A 22790-nucleotide genomic window follows, 5' to 3' on the forward strand; every position below is an offset into this window, starting at 1 on the left:
CTAGATGGCCGCACGGACCCTCCCCCATAGAGTCAGGTTTTGCAGCCGGACTCCGCACCTTTGGGGGGGGGTACTGTCATGCCCTGACCTTAGAGAACCTTTTATTTCTCTATTTTGGTTAGGTCAGGGTGTGACTAGGGTGGGCTTTTCTTTTATATGTTGGCCTGGTATGGTTCCCAATCAGAGGCCGCTGTCTATCGTTGTCTCTGATTGGGGATCATATTTAGGCAGCCTTTTTCCACCTGTTGTTTGTGGGATCTTGATTTTGTATTGTTGCTTTTTAGCCCTACAAAGCTGTTTGTTTTCTTTCTTGTTTTGTGCCGGTTATCATAAATAAAAATGATTAACCTACCCCACGCTGCATCTTGGTCCGACCATCCTTCCAACAACGATCGTTACAAACTCTGAGAAGAACATGGAGGACCAGCGGGGGATTTGGCACTGTGGGAAGCTGTGTATGTCACAGAGATGCTTGACCCCCTCAGCCTTATTTGTTGGACAAAACACACTTGGCTAGGCCATATTAGCATCATTGTCATGTGGACTGAGAAAGACACACACATTTCTGGCATGAACACACATATACACTAAACTACTCATAAGGCACACATGCACACACACATTTTTGTAAACTACTCAGAGGCACGTACTTGCACACACACACACTCTCTCTCTCTTACACACACACACACTCAAATAAAGAGGAACACAGAGGGACTTTTCAAGTGCCCGATTAGTTCAAGGAGCACAGGGTTGTGGTTGCACTAGCTCCAGAGATATTTGTCATTGCCTTGTCAGTGTAATGCTTCAATGGTCGACATTTCACAGCCTGGTCTACACTGTCCTCAGAGCCCCATTAGCTATGTGTGAAGGCAGGCTGGGCCCCTCTGTCAGTCGTGACCAGTGTGCCTCGTTAAATGGCTTGGCAGTGGGCACCAGCACATTTCACCCACGGATTTACTGCCATTGCCAGAGACTGATCCAGTAAAATTCAACTGAAAGTTAGCCTGACAAAGGCCCAGCGCAGTAAAAAACTGTTTTCCCCCTGAAATTAAGAGAATTATGATAATACCCCTTTAGTGTAAGAGTTGTTTGAAAAGAACGGCTGAAATTTCAGCTTGTTTTGGTGGGATGGAGTTTTGGCTTGCCTGGTGACATCGCCAAGTGGTAAATTAGTTAACAGACCAATAAGAAAATGAGTTCCAAACCTCAATGCCAATAACAGCTAGTTTTCGGTTTTCCCCTCCCCACTCAGACCACTCTCAGACAGTCCTAGGGATCTATCTTTGCTCGAAAGCTATTTTTATTTATTTTTGACCATAAAAAAAAACAGTATGGTACTTAATTACTACCCAGAAATGATTTGATACTGAGATTTAAAAAAACGGCTGCATTGGCATCATACACGTGGTTATAGTTGAGGAACAGTGCTGCGATTGCCAAACGTTCTCACACTTTCTCGCTACTTCCCCATCTGTTGGTCTCTACTGAATACATGTACCGCCGGTAGGCTGTGTTTATTATCTCATTAGCAGTAACCAAGGTTACGTCCCAAATGGCACCCTATTCCCTATGTAGTACACTAAGTAGGTAGTAGTGGGCCTTTTGGGACACATGCCAAACCTTTTTACATGGTGGGCTATGTACGTGCCACCTAAGGAGCTGAAGCTTACTGGTCTGCTGGGGTTTAGGGAGAGCTCTTCCCTGTCCATCGCCTTACCCTAGAAGCTTCGCATTCTGCCCCACGCCACAGCACATGGTGCACCATCAGCAATGTTGCCCACTCAACCTCCCACGAAGACCCACTAAACACTACACAAACCTGTGTATGTAAGCTGTGTGTACACACAGACACACTTTGTCTCTATCTCCTATCCATGTCACGGTGTCACCTCACTGCCACCCAGCCACCCCCTGTGACACCCAGTCAGGTCTGGTTGCCATCTTAATTGGGAAGTACGGGCTCGTGGTGATGGCTGGTGATGACACCTTGTTTCTATGTGTTTGATGCCATTCCATTTACTCCATTCCAGCCATGAGTCCTTCCCTCAGCAGCTTCCACTGTTCCACTCTCTCCCCCTGGTTCACTCCCACTGTGTGGGGACGGTGCCTGGCTGGCCATTGGCAGCGATGAATGCAGTCTCAATAAAGTAGTAAGAATATATTGTATTATATGATATGATATTATATTGCAGGTGTGTGCCTACAGGGTGTGGACACGAAGTATGCCCACATCAGGGGCAGTGCCTCCCCCCCTCTCTCTCACACACACACCATGTTAACTCAGATAGGAAAAGAAAGCCAGCTGCGGCTTACTGATTTTATCTGTGATGCTTTGCTGTTATATGTATCTGACCTTCTCAGGTGTTTATGTCCCCAAGTTGGATTGATTATTCCATTTCCACGTTGATGGAGGAATGACAGGAATATACTAAAGCGCCGTTCTACTCTCCACTGAAACCTCTACACTCCTCGCATATCTGTAAGTGATGTAATGTAGTAATGTTTGTCCATTACGCCATTTGTCTTAGACCACATTATCATTACATATTATCATGAACTCCGTGGTACAATAATCAACAGTAACATACTACAGGCTTGAAATAGGGATAGCTGTTGTAAATGATACAAATCAAATGTCAATTGTAGCTTAAGTTTGACATGAGCACCATTAAAAGCATTCATTAGGCATAACGGGTAAACAACACATATGCCTGTTTTTGAATCTAATACCAATTCTAGACGTAATTATTTCTAATAAAACAGTCACGCTGTGATCAAATGCTCAAGTGGAATTATAATGGGGTGTTTGAGCTAAATGTGTGGAAGTGAGGTCTTTGTATTTAGTTCAACACTGTATTTAGTGAAGTGATTTAAATACTCCCAACCATAAAAATAAAGTTCCCAAAGATGTCCCAAAGATGTCATATGGGCTTTCACGATCAAGATCTTTTATTTTTAATTGTACCCCTTTTTCTCCCCAATTTCGTGGTATCCAATTGTTTTTAGTAGCTACTATATTGTCCCATCGCTACAACTCCCGTGCGGGCTCGGGAGAGACCGGGAGGTCCGTGGGACGACGCACAATTGGCCTAGCGTCGTCTGGGTTAGGGAGGGCTTGGCCGGTAGGGATATCCTTGTCTCATCTCGCACCAGTGACTCCTGTGGCAGGCCGGGCGCAGGAATGCGTCCTCCGATACACCACCCAACCAAGCCGCACTGCTTCTTAACACTGCGCGCATCCAACCCGGAAGCCAGCCGCACCAATGTGTCGGAGGAAACAACCTTAGCGTGCACTGCGCCCGGCCTGCCACAGGAGTCGCTGGTGCGAGATGAGACAAGGATATCCCTACCGGCCAAGCCCTCCCTAACCCAGACGACGCTAGGCCAATTGTGCGTCGTCCCACGGACCTCCCGGTCGCGGCCGGTTGCGACAGAGCCTGGGCGTGAACCCAGGGTCTCACTGCGCCACCCGGGAAGTCGATCAAGATGATCTGATTGAACTTTATGGAAAGCTATGGAAGTCCGTTGGGGCGGCAGGGTAGCCTAGTGGTTAGAGCATTGGACTGAAAGGTTGCAAGTTCAAATCCCCGAGCTGACAAGGTACAAAATCTGTTGTTCTGCCCCTGAACAGGCAGTTAACCCACTGTTCCTAGGCCGTCATTGAAAATAAGAATTTGTTCTTAACTGACTTGCCTAGTAAAAAAAAGTGGAGCACAGAGGCAGCGTACGAGTACTTTTCTTTATTTTCCAAGTCATAGAAGTCAGACTGTTATCAAAGGTGCCATGCTAATAAAATGCCACATCGCCATGACATCAAACAGCTTCTCTGCTGTGAACTTTACAATACAACAGAACTACCTACAGTTTAGCGCTGTTGTTTACAAACCGGTGGATAATGCAGGCGCTGCAGGTGCAATTCCAGACACAACAAAAGCCTCTCAATAACCTCCCCCACTGCAAAGTCCCGAAACCTCGCGACACCATTTGCTGCCACGTCTGTTCCCTCGGGGTGAGTAACCTATGAAATGATTTCTGACATTAATGATCACAGGCCTGGTGGATGAGCTGTCTGACATCAATGCTTTTCTGCTCTAGTGTTGACAGGGCAGAGGGATTTAGAGTGATTTCATCTGCTTGACTACTGTAGAGCACTGTAGCGTTGTGAGACTTAGCCGTAGGGTCTGAAAACATTTCCTCTGACGGTCTGTCTGCCTCGCATCAATAAAACTGGTTTATCCACCCACTGTATACTGTATGTCTCAGTGGGCGATCTAGACTGGACTGGAGAGGTTTACAGCCTAACTAAACATGACAGAAATCCACTCAAAACTATTCTTGTGGATATTGTGCTCCCCTTCTAGAGCATTAGCACAATCTTAATCAATGTTGTAGAGCGTAGAATACCAGCTCTGACCAATGATGTGCATTTTCTTTATGTGCATAAAAGATTGGGAAAGAACAGCTGTGACGCAATCGATGGACAACATGAAAGCCTTCTATTAATCCCACTCCCTGCAGCTAAAGACCTCATCTCCAATTCAATACTGTCGGTTTCCCTTCACCTGCTGTGGGCGCTGCCTGGCCTGTGTAACAGACAGAGAGCAGTGAACCTACAGGATCCCCTCCAGGACTTTCTCCACATCTCTCCCCCGCAGTGCCGACCGGCAGCCTAGAAGTCTCCAGAAGTTTCCCGATTTATCGACAGGATCTCATTTCGGGCTGAAACAGTTACAGAACTCATGAGTGGATTGTCAGTTATCCAAGACGTTTTGATGGGTTCTGATGAGATATGCGGCAGCCATTATTTTTGGTTCAATAGGATCGACTCTGATAAGCCCGCTCTACGGCCCCCAAAATAAAACTACGGGCCGCTCTATCTCAGTGTTCTTAGAGGCTTTTCCTCTAAGTGAGACCTTTCTATTTCTTGGCAGTTGTTTGCTACTTACTGTTCACTTACTCACAATTCATCTTACTTCTAATTCACTGAAGGAGAAGGAATCTAACTCATGGCTATAAGAGAACCAAAGCAGTACACACCATGCAATTCAGGGTTTGAACCTCTACACCAGTGTCGATAATTGACCTGGTCACGCTAGAACAATTCCTGGAACACCGGCCATGCCTTAATATCCTGGTGTTGCTTACCCTCTAGGATGACTTCTTTGCCCGTCTTCTTCAGGGCCTGCACGGCCTCGTCGTGTGTGGCGTCCCGGAGGTCGGCGCTGTTGACCGACAGGATGGCGTCACCCACGTACAGGGCCTCCGTCTGGTCAGCTGCCAACCCCTTGAAGATCTTCGAGATGAGAATGGGCATTTTGTTCTCTTTTCCACCTGTAAAGTAGGCCGTCATTGTAAGATAAGAATTTGTACTTAACTGACTTGCCAAGTTAAATAAAGGTTAAATTACATTTTTTTCATAAAGTAGAGCACATGGCATTGGCTCAGTTCCTATCAATGAGACACAGTTCGCTTCACGTACAAACTACAAAACCAGATGGTTACAGGGCTTAGATTGTGCATGAATATGATGGGGTATGAATATAAAATATTGTGGTCTACAGGATTATAATACATACGCTTTATCCTAGGGCTTAAAGTAAGTCCCTCCCCACTGGGCACATTTACATGTGGTTGAGTTGTCAACTAACGTGAGTTCAACGTGAAATCAACAAAACATTTCACCATGTCATTGGATTTAGGTTCAAACTTTTTGCAAATCCAATCACTTTTTCCAGTTGATTCGTTGGGTTGAAATGGCGTGGAAACAATGTTGATTCAACACGTTTTTGCCCAGTGGATCTGATACTAGTGACTAACATTTGAGGTGTTTCTTGGGAATCTTTGAAAGTTTGTTGAACCGTTGTTTAAGAGAAAGGAAAGAAGCAATGCACAAGGAAAGTTTTGCTCCATGGGTGTAGGTACTCTTGAGACTGACTAGATTGTTCTGTCACTCAGAGTTCATAGTAAGTACATAAGACTGCATCACCCGCGACAGTGCTCAACGGTTTAATTTGAAAAGCTGAGCAAGGGACATGTTTCACATTTAGACTGCAGTTGTAGAGAATACGAGGACACCAGTCATCCACTTTGCCCGGCTGCAGTCTCTTCTCTCTAACAGGATAATGAAGGTCAGTTCATAGGCTGATGAATCTGCCACTTCCAGAGGGCCCTTCATGGGAAATATTGTCAATAATATCAAGTGCCAGTTGGGTCTTGGCCTTGGGGTGGCTGAGAAATGTTCCGAAAGAGGATTAAATCAAATTAACTCCGAATATATATTTCAAAGGTTGGCTCCCACGGGCGATTCTACGGATTTAATTCTTGCCTGAGACTAGAGCCAGGTGCCCTCAATAAAAGATGCCGGGGCTGACACACCCATGCATCTCAATCACAGTGGCATCGGCACAGACTGCGACTCCCTCCGCTGTCAACATTATCTATGCCTTTTCTGAGTGGGGCTAGCGTTGCACGCCAGTGTGACATTTGATGGTTGTTCGTTCAGTGATTAAAATGCAGAAATTATGGCCACTAAATTGAGATTCTGACGCCTGGTGAATTGTGTGGGAGGCAAGAGCAGAAAAAATATCCTTAGTGATTCAATTGGTAAAAATAGAACTACCAGATAATGAAATCCCAGACTGTAACATCACCAAATCGAAATCACCAAGGAACAAACTCCAAATAGACTTTTAGATTAGATCATTAACAAATCATAGACCATATGCAATATTGGGCTATATGTCATAAACTGCATTTAAGCCAATCAACTTGAATATGTGAAATTCGGAAAAGAAATAAATCACACTTCTATTACTATTTTTATTTTTTAATTGTCGGAATCATTTCCAATCCCCCCTATATATTTCTTGTAAATATATATACAGTATACACAGTACCTGTCAAAAGTTTCATACTCATTCCAGTTTTTCTTTATTTTTACTTTTTTTCTTCATTGTAGAATAATAGTGACAACATCAAAGCTATGAAATAACACATATGGAATCATTTAGTAACCCCAAAAATGTTAAATAAACATATATTTTAGATTTTAGATTCTTCAAAGTAGTCACCCTTTGCATTGATGACAGATTTGCACACTCTTGGCATTCTCTCAAACAACTTCACCTGGAATGCTTTTCTAACAGTCTTGAAGGAGTTCCCACATATGCTGAGCACTTGTTGGCTGCTTTTCCTTCACTCTGCAGTCCGACTCATCCCAAATCATCTCAATTGGGTTGAGGTTGGGTGATTGTGGAGGCCAGGTCATCTGAAGCAGCACTCTATCTCCCTCCTAGGTCAAATTGCAATTACACAGCCTGGAGGTGTGTTGGGTCATTGTCCTGTTGAAAAACAAATGATAGTCCCACTAAGCGCAAACCAGATGGGATGGCGTATCGCTGGAGAATGCTGTGGTAGTCATGCTGGTTAAGTGTGCCTTGAATTCTAAATAAATCACAGACAGTGTCACCGGCGAAGCACCCCCACAGCATCACAACTCCTCCATGCTTCACGGTGGGAACCACACATGCGGAAATAATCCATTCACCTACTCTGAGTCTCAAAGACACGGCAACAAAAATCTCACATTTTGACTCATCAGACCAAAAGGACAGATTTCCCCTGGTCTAATATCCATTGCTCGTGTTTCTTGGCCCAAGCAGGCCTCTTTTTCTTATTGGTGTCCTTTAGTAGTGGTTTCCTTGCAGCAATTCGACCATGAAGGCTTGATTCACGCAGTCTCCTCTGAACAGTTGCTGCTGAGACGTATCTGTTACTTGAACTATGTGAAGCATTTATTTGGGCTGCAATTTCGGAGGTGCAATAAACTCAAATTAACTTATCCTCTACAGCAGAGGTAACTCTGGGTCTTCCTTTTCTGTGGCGGTCCTCATGAGAACCAGTTTCATCATAGCGCTTGATGGTTTTTGTGTGACTTCGTATTATATGTTACGAATTTGCAAAACACACAATAAGTTTTAATTTTGTTAAATGTATAAGATGTTAAATGCAAAATGTATGATATGTAACAAATTCTAGCTAAGTGTTTAATGTCAGCTAGCTGGCTAACATTAGCTAGGCTAACGGTAAGGGTTAAGGTTAGAGTTAAGGTTAGGGTTAAGTTTAGGAGTTAGGTAAAATAGTTAAGGTTAGGGTTAGGGGAAGAGTTAACTAACATCATAAGTAGTTGCAATGTGCAATGAACAAAAATATAAATGCAACATGCAAAACATTAAGATTTTTCTGAGTTACAGTTCATATAAGGGAATCAGTCAATTGAAATAAATTAAATTATGCCCTAACCTATGGATTTCACATGACTGGGAATACAGATATGCATCTGTTGGTCACAGCTTAAAAAAAATGTAGGGGTGTGGATCAGAAAACCAGTCAATATCTTATGTGACCACTATTTTCCTCACGCGACACATCTCATTTGCATAGAGTAGATCAGGCTGTTGATTGTGGCCTATGGAATGTTGTCCCACTCCTTTTCAATAGCTATCCGAAGTTGCTGGACATTAGCGAGAACTGGAATACGATGTCGTACACGTCAATCCAGAGCATCCCAAACATGCTAAATAGGTCACATGTCTGGTGAGTAAGCAGGCCATGGAAGAACTAGGCCATTTTCAGCTATCAGGAATTGTGTACAGATCTTTGTGCCATGGGGCCGTGCATTATCATGCTGAAACATAAGGTGATGGTGGCAGATGAATGGCAATGGGACTCAGGATCTCGTCGCGGTGTCCCTGTGCACTCAAATTGCCATTGTTCATTGTCCGTAGCTTATACATGCCCATAACATAACCCCACCGCCACCATGGGGCACTCTGTTCACAACATGGACATCAGCAAACCGTTTGCCCACATGACACCATACACACTGTCTGCCATCTGCCCGGTACAGTTGAAACCAGTACCCACCCGTGAAAACCACACTTCTCCAGCATGCCAGTGGCCCACTTTGCCCACTGAAGTCGTTTACAATGCCGAACTGCAGTCAGGTCAAGACCCTGGTGAGGACGACCAGCTTCTGATAGAATTTCTGCAAAAAAAATAAAAAATTCTGCAAAAACTTTGGTTGTGCCCACAGTACTACTTCCGGCGCCGACAGAGATGGCCGCCTCGCTTCGCGTTCCTAGGAAACTATGCAGTTTTTTGTTTTTTTACGTGTTATTTCTTACATTAGTACCCCAGGTCATCTTAGGTTTCATTACATACAGTCGAGAAGAACTACTGAATATAAGATCAGCATCAACTCACCATCAGTACGACCAAGAGTATGTTTTTCGCGACGCGGATCCTGTGTTCTGCCTTACAAACAGGACAACGGAGTGGATCCTATGCAGCGACCCAAAAAAACGACTCCGAAAGAGAGGGAAACGAGGCGGTATTCTGGTCAGACTCCGGAGACGGGCACAGCGCGCACCACTCCCTAGCATTCTTCTTGCCAATGTCCAGTCTCTTGACAACAAGGTTGATGAAATCCGAGCAAGGGTAGCATTCCAGAGGGACATCAGAGACTGTAACGTTCTTTGCTTCACGGAAACGTGGCTTACTGGAGAGACGCAATCCGAAGCGGTGCAGCCAACAGGTTTCTCCACGCATCGCGCAGACAGGAAAAAACATCTTTCTGGTAAAAAGAGGGGCGGGGGCGTATGCCTTATGACTAACGTGACATGGTGCGATGAAAGAAACATACAGGAACTCAAATCCTTCTGTTCACCTGATTTAGAATTCCTCACAATCAAATGTAGACCGCATTATCTACCAAGAGAATTCTCTTCGATTATAATCACAGCCGTATATATCCCCCCCCAAGCAGACACATCGATGGCTCTGAACAAACTTTATTTAACTCTCTGCAAACTGGAAACAATTTATCCGGAGGCTGCATTCATTGTAGCTGGGGATTTTAACAAGGCTAATCTGAAAACAAGACTCCCCAAATTTTATCAGCATATCGATTGCGCAACCAGGGGAGGAAAGACCTTGGACCATTGTTACTCTAACTTCCGCGACGCATATATGGCCCTGCCCCGCCCCCCTTTCGGAAAAGCTGACCACGACTCCATTTTGTTGATCCCTGCCTACAGACAGAAACTAAAACAAGAGGCTCCCACGCTGAGGTCTGTCCAACGCTGGTCCGACCAAGCCGACTCCACACTCCAAGACTGCTTCCATCACGTGGACTGGGAGATGTTTCGTATTGCGTCAGATAACAACATTGACGAATACGCTGATTCGGTGTGCGAGTTCATTAGAACGTGCGTTGAAGATGTCGTTCCCATAGCAACGATTAAAACATTCCCTAACCAGAAACCGTGGATTGATGGCAGCATTCGTGTGAAACTGAAAGCGCGAACCACTGCTTTTAATCAGGGCAAGGTGTCTGGTAACATGACCGAATACAAACAGTGCAGCTATTCCCTCCGCAAGGCTATCAAACAAGCTAAGCGCCAGTACAGAGACAAAGTAGAATCTCAATTCAACGGCTCAGACACAAGAGGCATGTGGCAGGGTCTACAGTCAATCACGGACTACAGGAAGAAACCCAGCCCAGTCACGGACCAGGATGTCTTGCTCCCAGGCAGACTAAATAACTTTTTTGCCCGCTTTGAGGACAATACAGTGCCACTGACACGGCCTGCAACGAAAGCATGCGGTCTCTCCTTCACTGCAGCCGAGGTGAGTAAGACATTTAAACGTGTTAACCCTCGCAAGGCTGCAGGCCCAGATGGCATCCCCAGCCGCGCCCTCAGAGCATGCGCAGACCAGCTGGCCGGTGTGTTTACGGACATATTCAATCAATCCCTATACCAGTCTGCTGTTCCCACATGCTTCAAGAGGGCCACCATTGTTCCTGTTCCCAAGAAAGCTAAGGTAACTGAGCTAAATGACTACCGCCCCGTAGCACTCACATCCGTCATCATGAAGTGCTTTGAGAGACTAGTCAAGGACCATATCACCTCCACCCTACCTGACACCCTAGACCCACTCCAATTTGCTTACCGCCCAAATAGGTCCACAGACGATGCAATCTCAACCACACTGCACACTGCCCTAACCCATCTGGACAAGAGGAATACCTATGTGAGAATGCTGTTCATCGACTACAGCTCGGCATTCAACACCATAGTACCCTCCAAGCTCGTCATCAAGCTCGAGACCCTGGGTCTCGACCCCGCCCTGTGCAACTGGGTACTGGACTTCCTGACGGGCCGCCCCCAGGTGGTGAGGGTAGGCAACAACATCTCCTCCCCGCTGATCCTCAACACTGGGGCCCCACAAGGTTGCGTTCTGAGCCCTCTCCTGTACTCCCTGTTCACCCACGACTGCGTGGCCACGCACGCCTCCAACTCAATCATCAAGTTTGCGGACGACACAACAGTGGTAGGCTTGATTACCAACAACGATGAGACGGCCTACAGGGAGGAGGTGAGGGCCCTCGGAGTGTGGTGTCAGGAAAACAACCTCACACTCAACGTCAACAAAACTAAGGAGATGATTGTGGACTTCAGGAAACAGCAGAGGGAACACCCCCCTATCCACATCGATGGAACAGTAGTGGAGAGGGTAGCAAGTTTTAAGTTCCTCGGCATACACATCACAGACAAACTGAATTGGTCCACTCACACAGACAGCATCGTGAAGAAGGCGCAGCAGCGCCTCTTCAACCTCAGGAGGCTGAAGAAATTCGGCTTGTCACCAAAAGCACTCACAAACTTCTACAGATGCACAATCGAGAGCATCCTGGCGGGCTGTATCACCGCCTGGTATGGCAACTGCACCGCCCTCAACCGTAAGGCTCTCCAGAGGGTAGTGAGGTCTGCACAACGCATCACCGGGGGCAAACTACCTGCCCTCCAGGACACCTACACCACCCGATGTCACAGGAAGGCCATAAAGATCATCAAGGACATCAACCACCCGAGCCACTGCCTGTTCACCCCGCTATCATCCAGAAGGCGAGGTCAGTACAGGTGCATCAAAGCTGGGACCGAGAGACTGAAAAACAGCTTCTATCTCAAGGCCATCAGACTGTTAAACAGCCACCACTAACACTGAGTGGCTGCTGCCAACACACTGACACTGACTCAACTCCAGCCACTTTAATAATGGGAATTGATGGGAAATGATGTAAATATATCACTAGCCACTTTAAACAATGCTACCTTATATAAATGTTACTTACCCTACATTATTCATCTCATACGCATACGTATATACTGTACTCTATATCATCGACGGTATCCTTATGTAATACATGTATCACTAGCCACTTTATACTATACTATGCCACTTTGTTTACATACTCATCTCATTTGTACATACTGTACCCGATACCATCTACTGTATCTTGCCTATGCTGCTCTGTACCATCACTCATTCATATATCCTTATGTACATATTCTTTATCCCCTTACACTGTGTACAAGACAGTAGTTTTGGAATTGTTAGTTAGATTACTTGTTATTACTGCATTGTCGGAACTAGAAGCACAAGCATTTCGCTACACTCGCATTAACATCTGCTAACCATGTGTATGTGACAAATAAAATTTGATTTGATTTGATTTGATTAGCTGTCCGGGTGGCTGGTCTCAGACGATCCCGCAGGTGAGGAAGCCGGATGTGGAGGTCCTGGGCCGGCATGTTTACAAGTGATCTGCGGTTGTGAGGCCGGTTGTACGTACTGCCAAATTCTCTAAAATGACATTGGAGGAGGATTATGGTAGAGAAATTAACATTAAATTCGCTGGCAACAGATCTGGTGCACATTACTGCAGTCAGCATGCCAATTGCAAGCACCCTCAAAACTTGAAGACATCTGTGGCGTTGTGTTGTGTGACAAAACTGCACATTTTTGAGTGACGTTTTACTGTCCCCAGCACAAGGTGCACCTGTGTAAGGATCATTCTGTTTAATCAGCTTCTTTTTATGTCATACTTGTCAGGTGGACTGATTATATTGGCAAGGAAGAAATGCTCACTAACAGGGATGTAAACAGATTTGTGCACAAAATTTGAAAGAAACAAGCGTTTTGTGCATATGGAACATTTCTGGGATCTTTTATTTCAGCTCATGAAACATTGGACCAACATGTTGCATTTATATTTTTGTTCTTTAGTGTAGCGAAAAAGTAGTAAGTAGTTGAAAAGTTGCTAATTAGCTCAAATGGTAAAGTTGTCCGTTATGAGATTCGACATTCTCGTTATACACCTGCCCATCCACCCCAACCAACCATCCTACTTCCGTTTTGCTTAAGGCAAAACATCAGTCTTATGTAACCATACCAAATGTAACATATAATACTCATTTGAGTGTCTCGGATTTACATTTACGTCTAGTCTATGAGACCGGAAAAGGAGGGCACCAATTGTGTTTCACTTTGTTACCCTTGAGGGATACAACCAATGCTTATTCAAACAGACTAACTATTTAACATAATATTTGTTGCATGAGCTGAACATCTGAGTTGTGCACTAATTTCTACACACCAGTCTCCTTCTACCTATCGTCCAGTATATGGTGTCAAAACAAACTTTAGGCCTCAAGCCTATCCGGCCTTAAATGCACTTCGGCACTTTGGTCCAAACGCAAGGTCGACTCCATGCCTCCCTCCACTGAACCAGGGTGTGCTTCTGAAAATAAACATCCCAGACAGACTGCTCCACTGCCATCAAATAGCTTTCATCTCAGGCCAATGACAACTGCATTCTGGGATCTTCTTGTCAGCTGTTCGCATTGTGGTGTCAGCTGGCCGCCTCCTGCCTTTTGCTCGCTCTCTCTCGGCTTGACGTGGCAGCACCACTCTGTCGAGACAGTGGGGAGTCACCGGTTGGTGGTCGGTTTCACTTATTTAAACAGTGCCAATTGATTTTCAAAGCCGCAAAAAAATATATTTATGTCATTAAATGTTTATGTCATTAGGGGGACTCCTTTTGTAAAAGGGGGCTGAAACTAATACAACACCAGCCACATCATTCCTGCCAAACGGTGAAGCATTTTGCATTGCAGTAGGTCCAGGCCGTCTATCAAAATGGACCACTGTCCTAGGCAGGTTGCCAGAGCGATGAGATGGTCTATGTATACATGCAGACATTCCAGGAAGTAAATCTCCATTTATTCTCTATTATATTGCATTATTTACAACAGCCACGATAAACACAACCATTGATGTTTAATGATGGTGCATTTTACACAGTAACAGTTAAAAGTTTGGACACACCTACTCATTTAAGGGTTTTTCTTTATTTTTACTACTTTCTACATTGTATAATAATAGTGAAGACATCAAAACTATGAAATAACACATATGGAATCATGTAGTAACCAAAAAAGTGTAATTGTCCTGTTGAAAACCAAATGATAGTCACACTAAGCGCAACGCAGATGGGATGGCGTATCGCTGCAGAATACTAAATTCTAAATAAATCACAGACAGTATCACCAGCAAAGCATCCTTACACCATTATACCTCCTCTTCCAAGCTTCACGTGGGAACCACACATGCTGAGATCCTCCGTTCACCTACTCTGCGTCTCACAAAGACACAGAGGTTGGAACGAAAAATCTCAAATTTGGACTCATCAGACCAAAGGACAGATTTCCCCCGGTCTAATGTCCATTGCTCGTATTTCTTGGCCCAAGCAATTCTCTTCTTCTTATTGGTGTTCTTTAGTAGTGGTTTCTTTGCAGCAATTTGACCATGAAGGCCTGATTGACACAGTCTCCTCTGAACAGTTGATGTTAAGATTTTATTACTTGAACTCTGTGAAGCACTTATTTGGGCTGCAATTTCTGAGGTGCAGCTAACTCTAATGAACTGATCCTCTGCAGCAGAGGTAACTCTGTCTTCCTTTCCTGTTGCGTTCCTCATGAGAGCCAGTTTCATCATAGCTCTTGATGGTTTTGCAACTGCACTTTCCGGATTTACTGACCTTCATGTCTTAAAGTAATGATGGACTGTCGTTTCTCTTTGAGCTGTTCTTGCCATAATATGGACTTGGTCTTTTACCAAATCTTCTGTATACCACCCCTACCTTGTCACAACACAACTGATTGGCTCAAACACATTAAGAAGGAAAGACATTCCACAAATTAACTTTTAACAAAGCACACCTGTTAATTTAAACGCATTCCAGGTGACTACCTCAAGCAGTTGGTTGAGAGAATGCCAAGAGTGTGCAAAGCTGTCATCAAGGCAAAGGGTGGATACTTTGAAGAATCTCAAATATAAATTTGTTTAACACTTTTTTGGTTACTACGTGATTCCATATGTTATTTCATAGTTTCGATGTCGTCACTATTATTCTACAATGTAGGAAAAAAAATCAAATAAAGAAAAACATGAGTAGGTGTGTCCAAACATTTGACTGGCACTGTATTGTCATTGGCTATACTGAGCAATTTTCCTAACCAGCTTTGCTGCTGTTTTAACTGAGCACCGGTACCAGTGCCTTGCGAAAGTATTCATCCCCTTGGCATTTTTCCTACTTTGTTGCATTACAGCCTGTAATTTAAATAGATTTTTATTTGGATTTCATGTAATGGACATACACAAAATAGTCCAAATTGGTGAAGTGAAATGAAAAAAAGAACTTGTTTAAAACTGTTTAAAAAACGTAAATGTGGTGCGTGCATATGTATTCACCCCCTTTGCTATGAAGCCCCTAAATAGATCTGGTGCAACCAATTACCTTCAGAAGTCACATAATTAGTTAAATAAAGTCCACCTGTGTGCAATCTAAGTGTCACATGATCTGTCACATGATCTCAGTAAATATACACCTGTTCTGAAAGGCCTCAGAGTCTGCAACCCCACGAAGCAAGGGGCACCACTAAGAAAGGGGCACCACCAAGCAAGCGGCACCATGGAGACCAAGGTGCTCTCCAAACAGGCCAGGGACAAAGTTGTGGAGAAGTACAGATCAGTGTTGGATTATAAAAAAAATAATCGAAACTTTGAACATCCCACTGAGCACCATTAAATCCATTATTAAAGAATGGAAGAATATGGCACCACAACAAACCTGCTACGCACCAGGCAAGGAGGGCATTAAGCAGAGAGGCAACAAAGAGACCAAAGATAACCCTGAAGGAGATGCAAAGCTCCACAGCGGAGATGGGAGTATCTGTCCATAGGACCACTTTAAGCATTACACTCCACAGAGCTGGGCTTTACGGATGAGTGGGCAGAAAAAAAGCCATTGCTTAAAGAAAAGAATAAGCAAACACGTTTGGTGTTCGCCATAAGGCAAGTGGGAGACTACCCAAAAATATGGAAGAAGGTACTCTGGTCAGATGAGACTAAAATGTAGCTTTTTGGCCATCAAGGAAAATACTATATCTAGGGCAAACCCAACACCTCTAATCACTCTGAGAACACCATCCCCACAGTGAAGCATGGTAGTGTCATGCCCTGGCCATAGAGAGGCTTTTTATTCTCTATTTTGGTTAAGCCAGGGTGTGACTAGGGTGGGCGTTCTATGTTATTTTTTCTATGTTTTTGTATTTCTTTGTTTTTGGCCAGGTATGGTTCTCAATCAGGGACAGCTGTCTGTCGTTGTTTCTGATTGGGAACCAGCTTTTGTGCACATGGGTTTTGTGGGTAATGTTTTCCATTTCTGTGTTTGCACCATACGGGACTGTTTCGATTTTCATTTCTTTCCTGCACTTTGTTCTTTTGGTATTTTCTTGTGTTCTGAGTTATTAAAAGTTATCATGGACACGTACCACGCTGCATTTTGGTCCGATCCTTCTTATTCCTCATCAGAAGAGGAAGACAATCATTACAGAACTACCCACCACCAAAGGACCAAGTAGCGTGGTAACCAGGAGCAAAGGGTTCTGGACTCCTGGACTTGGGAGGAGATACTAGACGGTAAGGGACCCTGGACACAGGCTGGGGAATATCGCCGCCCTAAGGAAGAACTGGAGGCAGCGAAAGCTGAGCGGCGGCGATATGAGGTAAGGCAGCGCAACAGGCAAGAGAGGCAGCCCCCCCAAACATTTTGGGGGGGCACACCGGGAGATTGGCGGAGTCAGGCGATAGACCTGAGCCAACTCCCCGTGTTTACCGGGAGAGGCGTAGTGCTGGTCAGGCACCGTGTTATGCGGTAAAGCTCACGGTGTCACCAGTGTGCACTCATAGCCCGGAGCGCTATAGGCCAGCCCCCCACAAGTGCCATGCGAGAGTGGGCATCCAGCCAGGACGTGTTGTGCCAGCTCAGCGTTTTTGGTCTCCGGTACGCCATTTCGGCCCAGGGTATCCTGCGCCGGCGCTGCGTGCTGTGTCTCCGGGGCGCTGCAGTTCGCGCTATGCCTGCGCTCCGCCAGTGCCGGGGGAATGTGGGCATTGAGTCTAAGGGAGAGGTGCGAGTGGTATGCACCAGATCTCCAGTGCTCCCCCACAGCCCGGATCAACCTGTGCCTGCACTCTGGAGGGTCCGGGCTAGAGTGGTCATCCAGCCTGGAGGAGTGGTGTCAATGCTGCGCACCAGAGCTCCAGTGCTCCCCCACAGCCCGGTCCATCCTGTGCCTCCTCCACGCACCAGGCCTCCTGTAGGTCTCCCCAGCCTGGTGGGTCCTGTGGCAGCCCCACGCACCAGGCTGTCTCTCCGTCTCCTCCCTCCAGGTTCTACCGCCTGTCCGGCGCTTATAGAGTCTCCCTCCTGTCCGGAGCTGCCAGAGCCGCCCGCCAGTCAGGAGCTGCCAGTCGCCCTTCACTATGGAGCTGCCAGAATCGCAGCCCCTCAGTCCAGAGGCGCCCCTCAGTCCAGAGGCCCGCTGCGGGGTCCACGTCCCGCACCCGAGCCGCCGCTGTAAGAAGACCCACCCGGAACCTCTCCTTTAGAGTCAGGCTTTGGGGGGGGGGGGGTTACTGTCACGCCCTGGCCATAGAGAGGCTTTTTATTCTCTATTTTGGTTAGACTGACAGATTTTGGTGTGACTAAGGTGGGCGTTCTATGTGCTTTTTTCTATTTGTTTGTTTTTGGCCGGGTCTGGTTCTCAATCAGGGACAGCTGTCCGTCGTTGTCTCTGATTTCTTTCCTGCACTTTGTTCTTTTGGTATATTCTTGTGTTCTAAGTTATTAAAGTTATCATGGACACGTAGCACGCTGCATTTTGGTCCGATCCTTATTCCTCATCAGAAGAGGAAGACAATCGTTACAGGTAGTGGCAGCATCATGCTGTGGGGGTGTTTTTCATCGGCAGGGACTGGGAAACTGGTCAGAATTGAAGGAATGATGGATGGCGCTAAATACAAGGACATTCTTGAGGGAAACCTGTTTCAGTCTTCCAGAGATTTGAGACTGGGATGGAGGTTCACCTTCCAGCAGAACAATGACCCTAAGCGTACTGTTAAAGCAACACTCAAGTGGTTTAAGGGGAAACATGTCAGTGTCTTGGAATGGCCTAGTCAAAGCCCAGACCTCTATCCAATTGAGAATCTGTGGTATGACTTAAAGATTGCTGTACACCAGCGGAACCCATCCAACTTGAAGGAGCTGGAGCAGTTTTGCCTCAAAGAATGGGCAAAAATCCCAGTGGTTAGATGTGCCAAGCTTATACTCCAAGAGACTTGCAGCAGTAATTGCTGCAAAAGGTGCCTCTACAAAGTATTGTTACACAATGAAACATATTTTGCATCTTCAAAGTGGTAGGCATGTTGTGTAAATCAAATGATACAACCCCCCATCCAAAAAAATCTATTTTAATTCTAGGTTGGAAGGCAACAAAATAGGAAAAATGCCAAGCGGGGTGAATACTTTCGCAAGCCACTGTACGTCACTCTGTGTTTCATAATTGTCCTTAAATTCGCAAGAGGCTGAATGTTTCTCACTGGAGAGCATCCGAGTGAGCAAAACAGCACCCCTCTATCTCTATATGTGCAGGCCATCTATGTGATGCTGTCTGGTCAAAAAGAGTATGACATTGCTGCCGCCGTAACATTGAACGCAAGAGAAGCCACCAAGCATTTGGCCTACCTCGATAAAAAAAGTATAAAATAATAGCCAATCAGCATTGAACTAAACTGAGCGAGCTCAACTGTGAATGGTCCTGGCGCACCCAGAAGAAGTGTCAAGGGATGCCAGATTGGATTTGGCTTCAATCGATTCACATCACATAGAGAGCAATATGTAATTGACAGAAACAACTTGAATTGTTGCATCGCTTTGTGTTGTTGTGATCCGGTGGCTAGCTAGCTTGCTAAAATTGGTCCTTTCCTAAATAAGCCATGGATGGAGATAGGGTTTTACTTAATTCTCCATTCTGGGCAATGATTATAACGGCGATTCTGATACAACCATATATTCATACATTGTGCCCATGGCCTGAGAGCATGGAAGTTCAATATGTAGTTAGATGTAGAAGGCTAATGTTAACTAGCCAACGTTGCCCATGAAAGGAAGTTAGGCTAGTGAGCAAGCATTTTAGCAAGGTAGCTAAAAATGAAAATGCAAAAAATAAAAGCGTGTAGTGTATGACAGAGTCATAGACCGTTTGGTCAACATGAAAGGGAGGAGGATGACATTGGCATTTCTCTACAAGTAGGGTGAGTCAACATGTTTTTTTACTTGCACAAATGCACGCACGAAAACACACACACAGAAATCAGAACCATGGACAGTCACGTCATATTTAGCTTACGTTGATTGGACTAAATGGTTTTTGGTATCTTGTAGTTGTCACTGTATTAGACTAAGCAGAGGTGATTTGATTATGTTGAAGTTGAAATGGTGTTGGACTAGCGGAGGCAGCTCCTATTTTCTTTGCGACTTGCGGTAACTCTCCATGGTTCTAAATCAATAGTTATTTATTAGTCCGAAAATGTCGGAGACGTTAACTTGCTTGACCTTGCTGTAGATCATGTAACTGTTTGTTACATGCAGTATGCTTTGTGGACTTCACCGGACAGAGGTTGCGCTCTGGTTTTGTGATGAAACAAAGGTGTCGTTGAATTTATTCTGTCTGCCACTGTGTTTTCTTTTGTCTCGGCCTTAGGCCTATATATCATGGCACAAGGCATATGAACTAACAGGTTATAGAGCAAACACAGTTATCACAACACATAGCTTGTAATATGGCTTTTTTTCTGGCTTGGCTTCCGCAGTGATTTTACCCAAACACCGCTACTGCTCTTCGCAAACAAACAGACAAACAAGCACACACCGTCTTAAGCTCAAACAGGAGTAGGGATGTATTCTTAAAAATACTCTATTTTCTGCTTGAGACCTCAAAAGTCTTGCTTTTCCTAAAAGCATGTTCCATCGCCTTATCTTATTGCATGTGCAGACTACAATGGCGTACAATAAATAGTCATGAGGCTACATTAGATTTAAAGGGTGTGCCCCAGAGGGTTTTTGTTGACCTGCTTTTCCATCGCAATCATGCAGGAAGCAGTGAGATGATTTGTTTCCTAATCACAAGTTTGAGCCGTAACATTGACTGTGGAATACTCCAAAAAGACCATGGGATACACTGAGTGTGAAAAACATTAGGAACACCTTCCTAATATTGAGTTGCACCCGTTTTGCCCTCAGCACAGCCTCAATTCGTCTGGCCACGAACTCTACAGGGTGTCAAAACCGTTCCACAGGGATGCTGGCCCATGTTGTGTCAAGTTGGCTGGATGTCCTTTGGGTGGTGGACCATTCTTGACACACACAGGAAACTGTTGAGCGTGAAAAACCCAGTACTGCTGCAGTTCTTGGCACCTACTACCATACCCTGTTTAAAAGGCACTTAAATCTTTTGTCTTACGCATTCACCCTCTGAATGGCACACATACACAATCCACATGTCAATTGTCTTTAGGCTTAAAAATCCTTATTTAAACCTGTCTCCTCCCCTTCATCTACACTGATTGAAGTGGATTTAACAGGTGACACCAAAAAGGAACCATAGCTTTCCCCTGGATTCACCTGGTCAGTCTGTCGTGGAAAGAGCTGGTGTTCCTAATGTTTTGTACATTCAGTGTATATGGAGACATTTTGATGTTGGTAATAACTTGTGAACACAATAATTAAAAGAAAAGCAGGTCACCTAATAAATAGATGTCCTAATTCAATTAGACATGCAGACTTATTCCCATGGGACAACATTAGGCATCATTTCCCTCCCATGACATCATGTTACTATTTCACAGTGGTGCTTGTCTAACATCAGCTCTTATTTCTATATGAAGAGTTTACTATATGCCATTATTGCACAGCAGCATGGCAGATAGGCTACCTTTCTCTTGAAGTTACCATGCATCCTGACAAACTTTCTTGGTAGGCTATATTCACCCGATCATAACATGTTTAGGGAGAGAATCAAGTCCTCAAAATAACATTTAGAGAAATAGAGTTGGTTGCACAGTTTACTTGAATAGCTTCAAATGGCTTTATTGACGAGAACAGTTTGATGTTTTTTCAAAAGGTTCTGCTGTTGAAAAACTTAGGCTATCACAAACAACCTAGTCTACTGCGCTACAGCATGGCCTTTTCTCAATTATTGGGCGAATGGAAGAGTGTCCTCCCCTCCTCGATAGACACCTTTCATCTATGATAGGCATGTGTATCCTACCCAAGTCCTTCCTGGAATTGTTTTTAAATCTGCCACACCTCATTTGAATCAGCTTTTGTTTTGTGTGAGGAGAAAAGCATGTACACGTTTAAAAACAATATGCTACTTATCATTTTATCTATAAAATGTTTTGCACAACAAGTATATTTATTTTTGTATCACTTTACACATTTATTTTGGGATTCCACCCTGTAAATGAAATTTGCCGGACTCAACCAAGTCTCATTTCCTACAAGCGCATTTTCGCCCACGTTCACTCTCGCCACCTCTCCTCGATTACCTTCAAAAGGAGGCGAGAGGACTGAGGAAAGAGGACGAAGGAGTTGGAACAAATCCAATTGAGAAAAAACCCATGGAAAAACTTCAACCCAATTACTGATTTTCGAAGAGTTTAAGTATTCGGTGAGGGAAGTTGGTACTTTCATCGTTTACTTTTAGTAAAGTCCAACGCAAATGTCGAGTAGCTTACATTGTTAAACTTGAAGAAAAAAACGGACCAAATAAATGTTTTAGAGAGTGTCGTTTGATTACGCACTACATTGAACCTACCTTTAATACTAATTCCAAGTCCTCCCACATCTTGCTTGGTAACTCGCACCGTGCGCTTAACGTTGGTGATTGTTTCTGGGACCGGAGAGGAGCTGAGGTTGGCCGGGTCTCCGTTAATGGCACCGGCAGGAGTTGGGTTGGGTTTAACTATGTCTTCGGCGACCTCTCCGGGGCTCACGGTTAAAGTCTCCTCCGTAAGTGTGGCTAATACACGGATCCAACGGTCCACGGTAACTCGAAGTTCTAACAGTCCCGTTTTCTGTGCCTTCATCGTGGCAGCCATGTTCAACACATTCCAGGAATAACTAGACGGGTTGGCACTCGGTAGTCGTGTAAAGAGATAGGGGTGGGGGAGATGCCAAGAGACGCAGCCCCCTCCTCCAACTCTCTCTCTCTCTCCTCTTCCAAGAGGTTTAGCCTAGTACTCTCTCCCAAGTATTGAAGTTAATTGAGCACAATACGATTAGTAAAGATAAAGGGGAGTTTTTTTTCTCCATTAATTAACAAAGTTTAATGGGAAAAGTACCCCATTCTAAAAGTAAAGATATCTTAATTAACAGAGAATGACTCAAGTAAAAGTGAAAGTCACCCTGTAAAAGTATAAAAGTATTTGGTTTTAAATATACATATATATATATATCCAAAGGTAATGTGATTGCT

The 22790-nt window shown here is 44.7% G+C and overlaps 1 protein-coding gene across 1 annotated transcript in view; it reads right to left on the minus strand.

Annotated features, from left to right (window-relative positions):
* LOC139370655 (alpha-1-syntrophin-like) overlaps nt 1–22458 on the minus strand; it is an 81058-nt gene extending 58600 nt beyond the window's left edge. The window contains exons 1-2 of the mRNA XM_071110261.1: nt 22131–22458; nt 5149–5334 (exon numbers count right to left, since the gene is read on the minus strand). Coding sequence (XP_070966362.1) covers nt 5149–5334; nt 22131–22413 — 469 coding nt within the window. The 5' untranslated portion in view covers nt 22414–22458. The remainder of the gene's footprint in view (nt 1–5148; nt 5335–22130) is intronic.
* Between the last annotated feature and the right edge of the window lie 332 nt (nt 22459–22790).

The sequence above is a fragment of the Oncorhynchus clarkii genome, chromosome 17 (assembly GCF_045791955.1).
Source record: "Oncorhynchus clarkii lewisi isolate Uvic-CL-2024 chromosome 17, UVic_Ocla_1.0, whole genome shotgun sequence".
Lineage (NCBI taxonomy): Eukaryota > Metazoa > Chordata > Actinopteri > Salmoniformes > Salmonidae > Oncorhynchus > Oncorhynchus clarkii.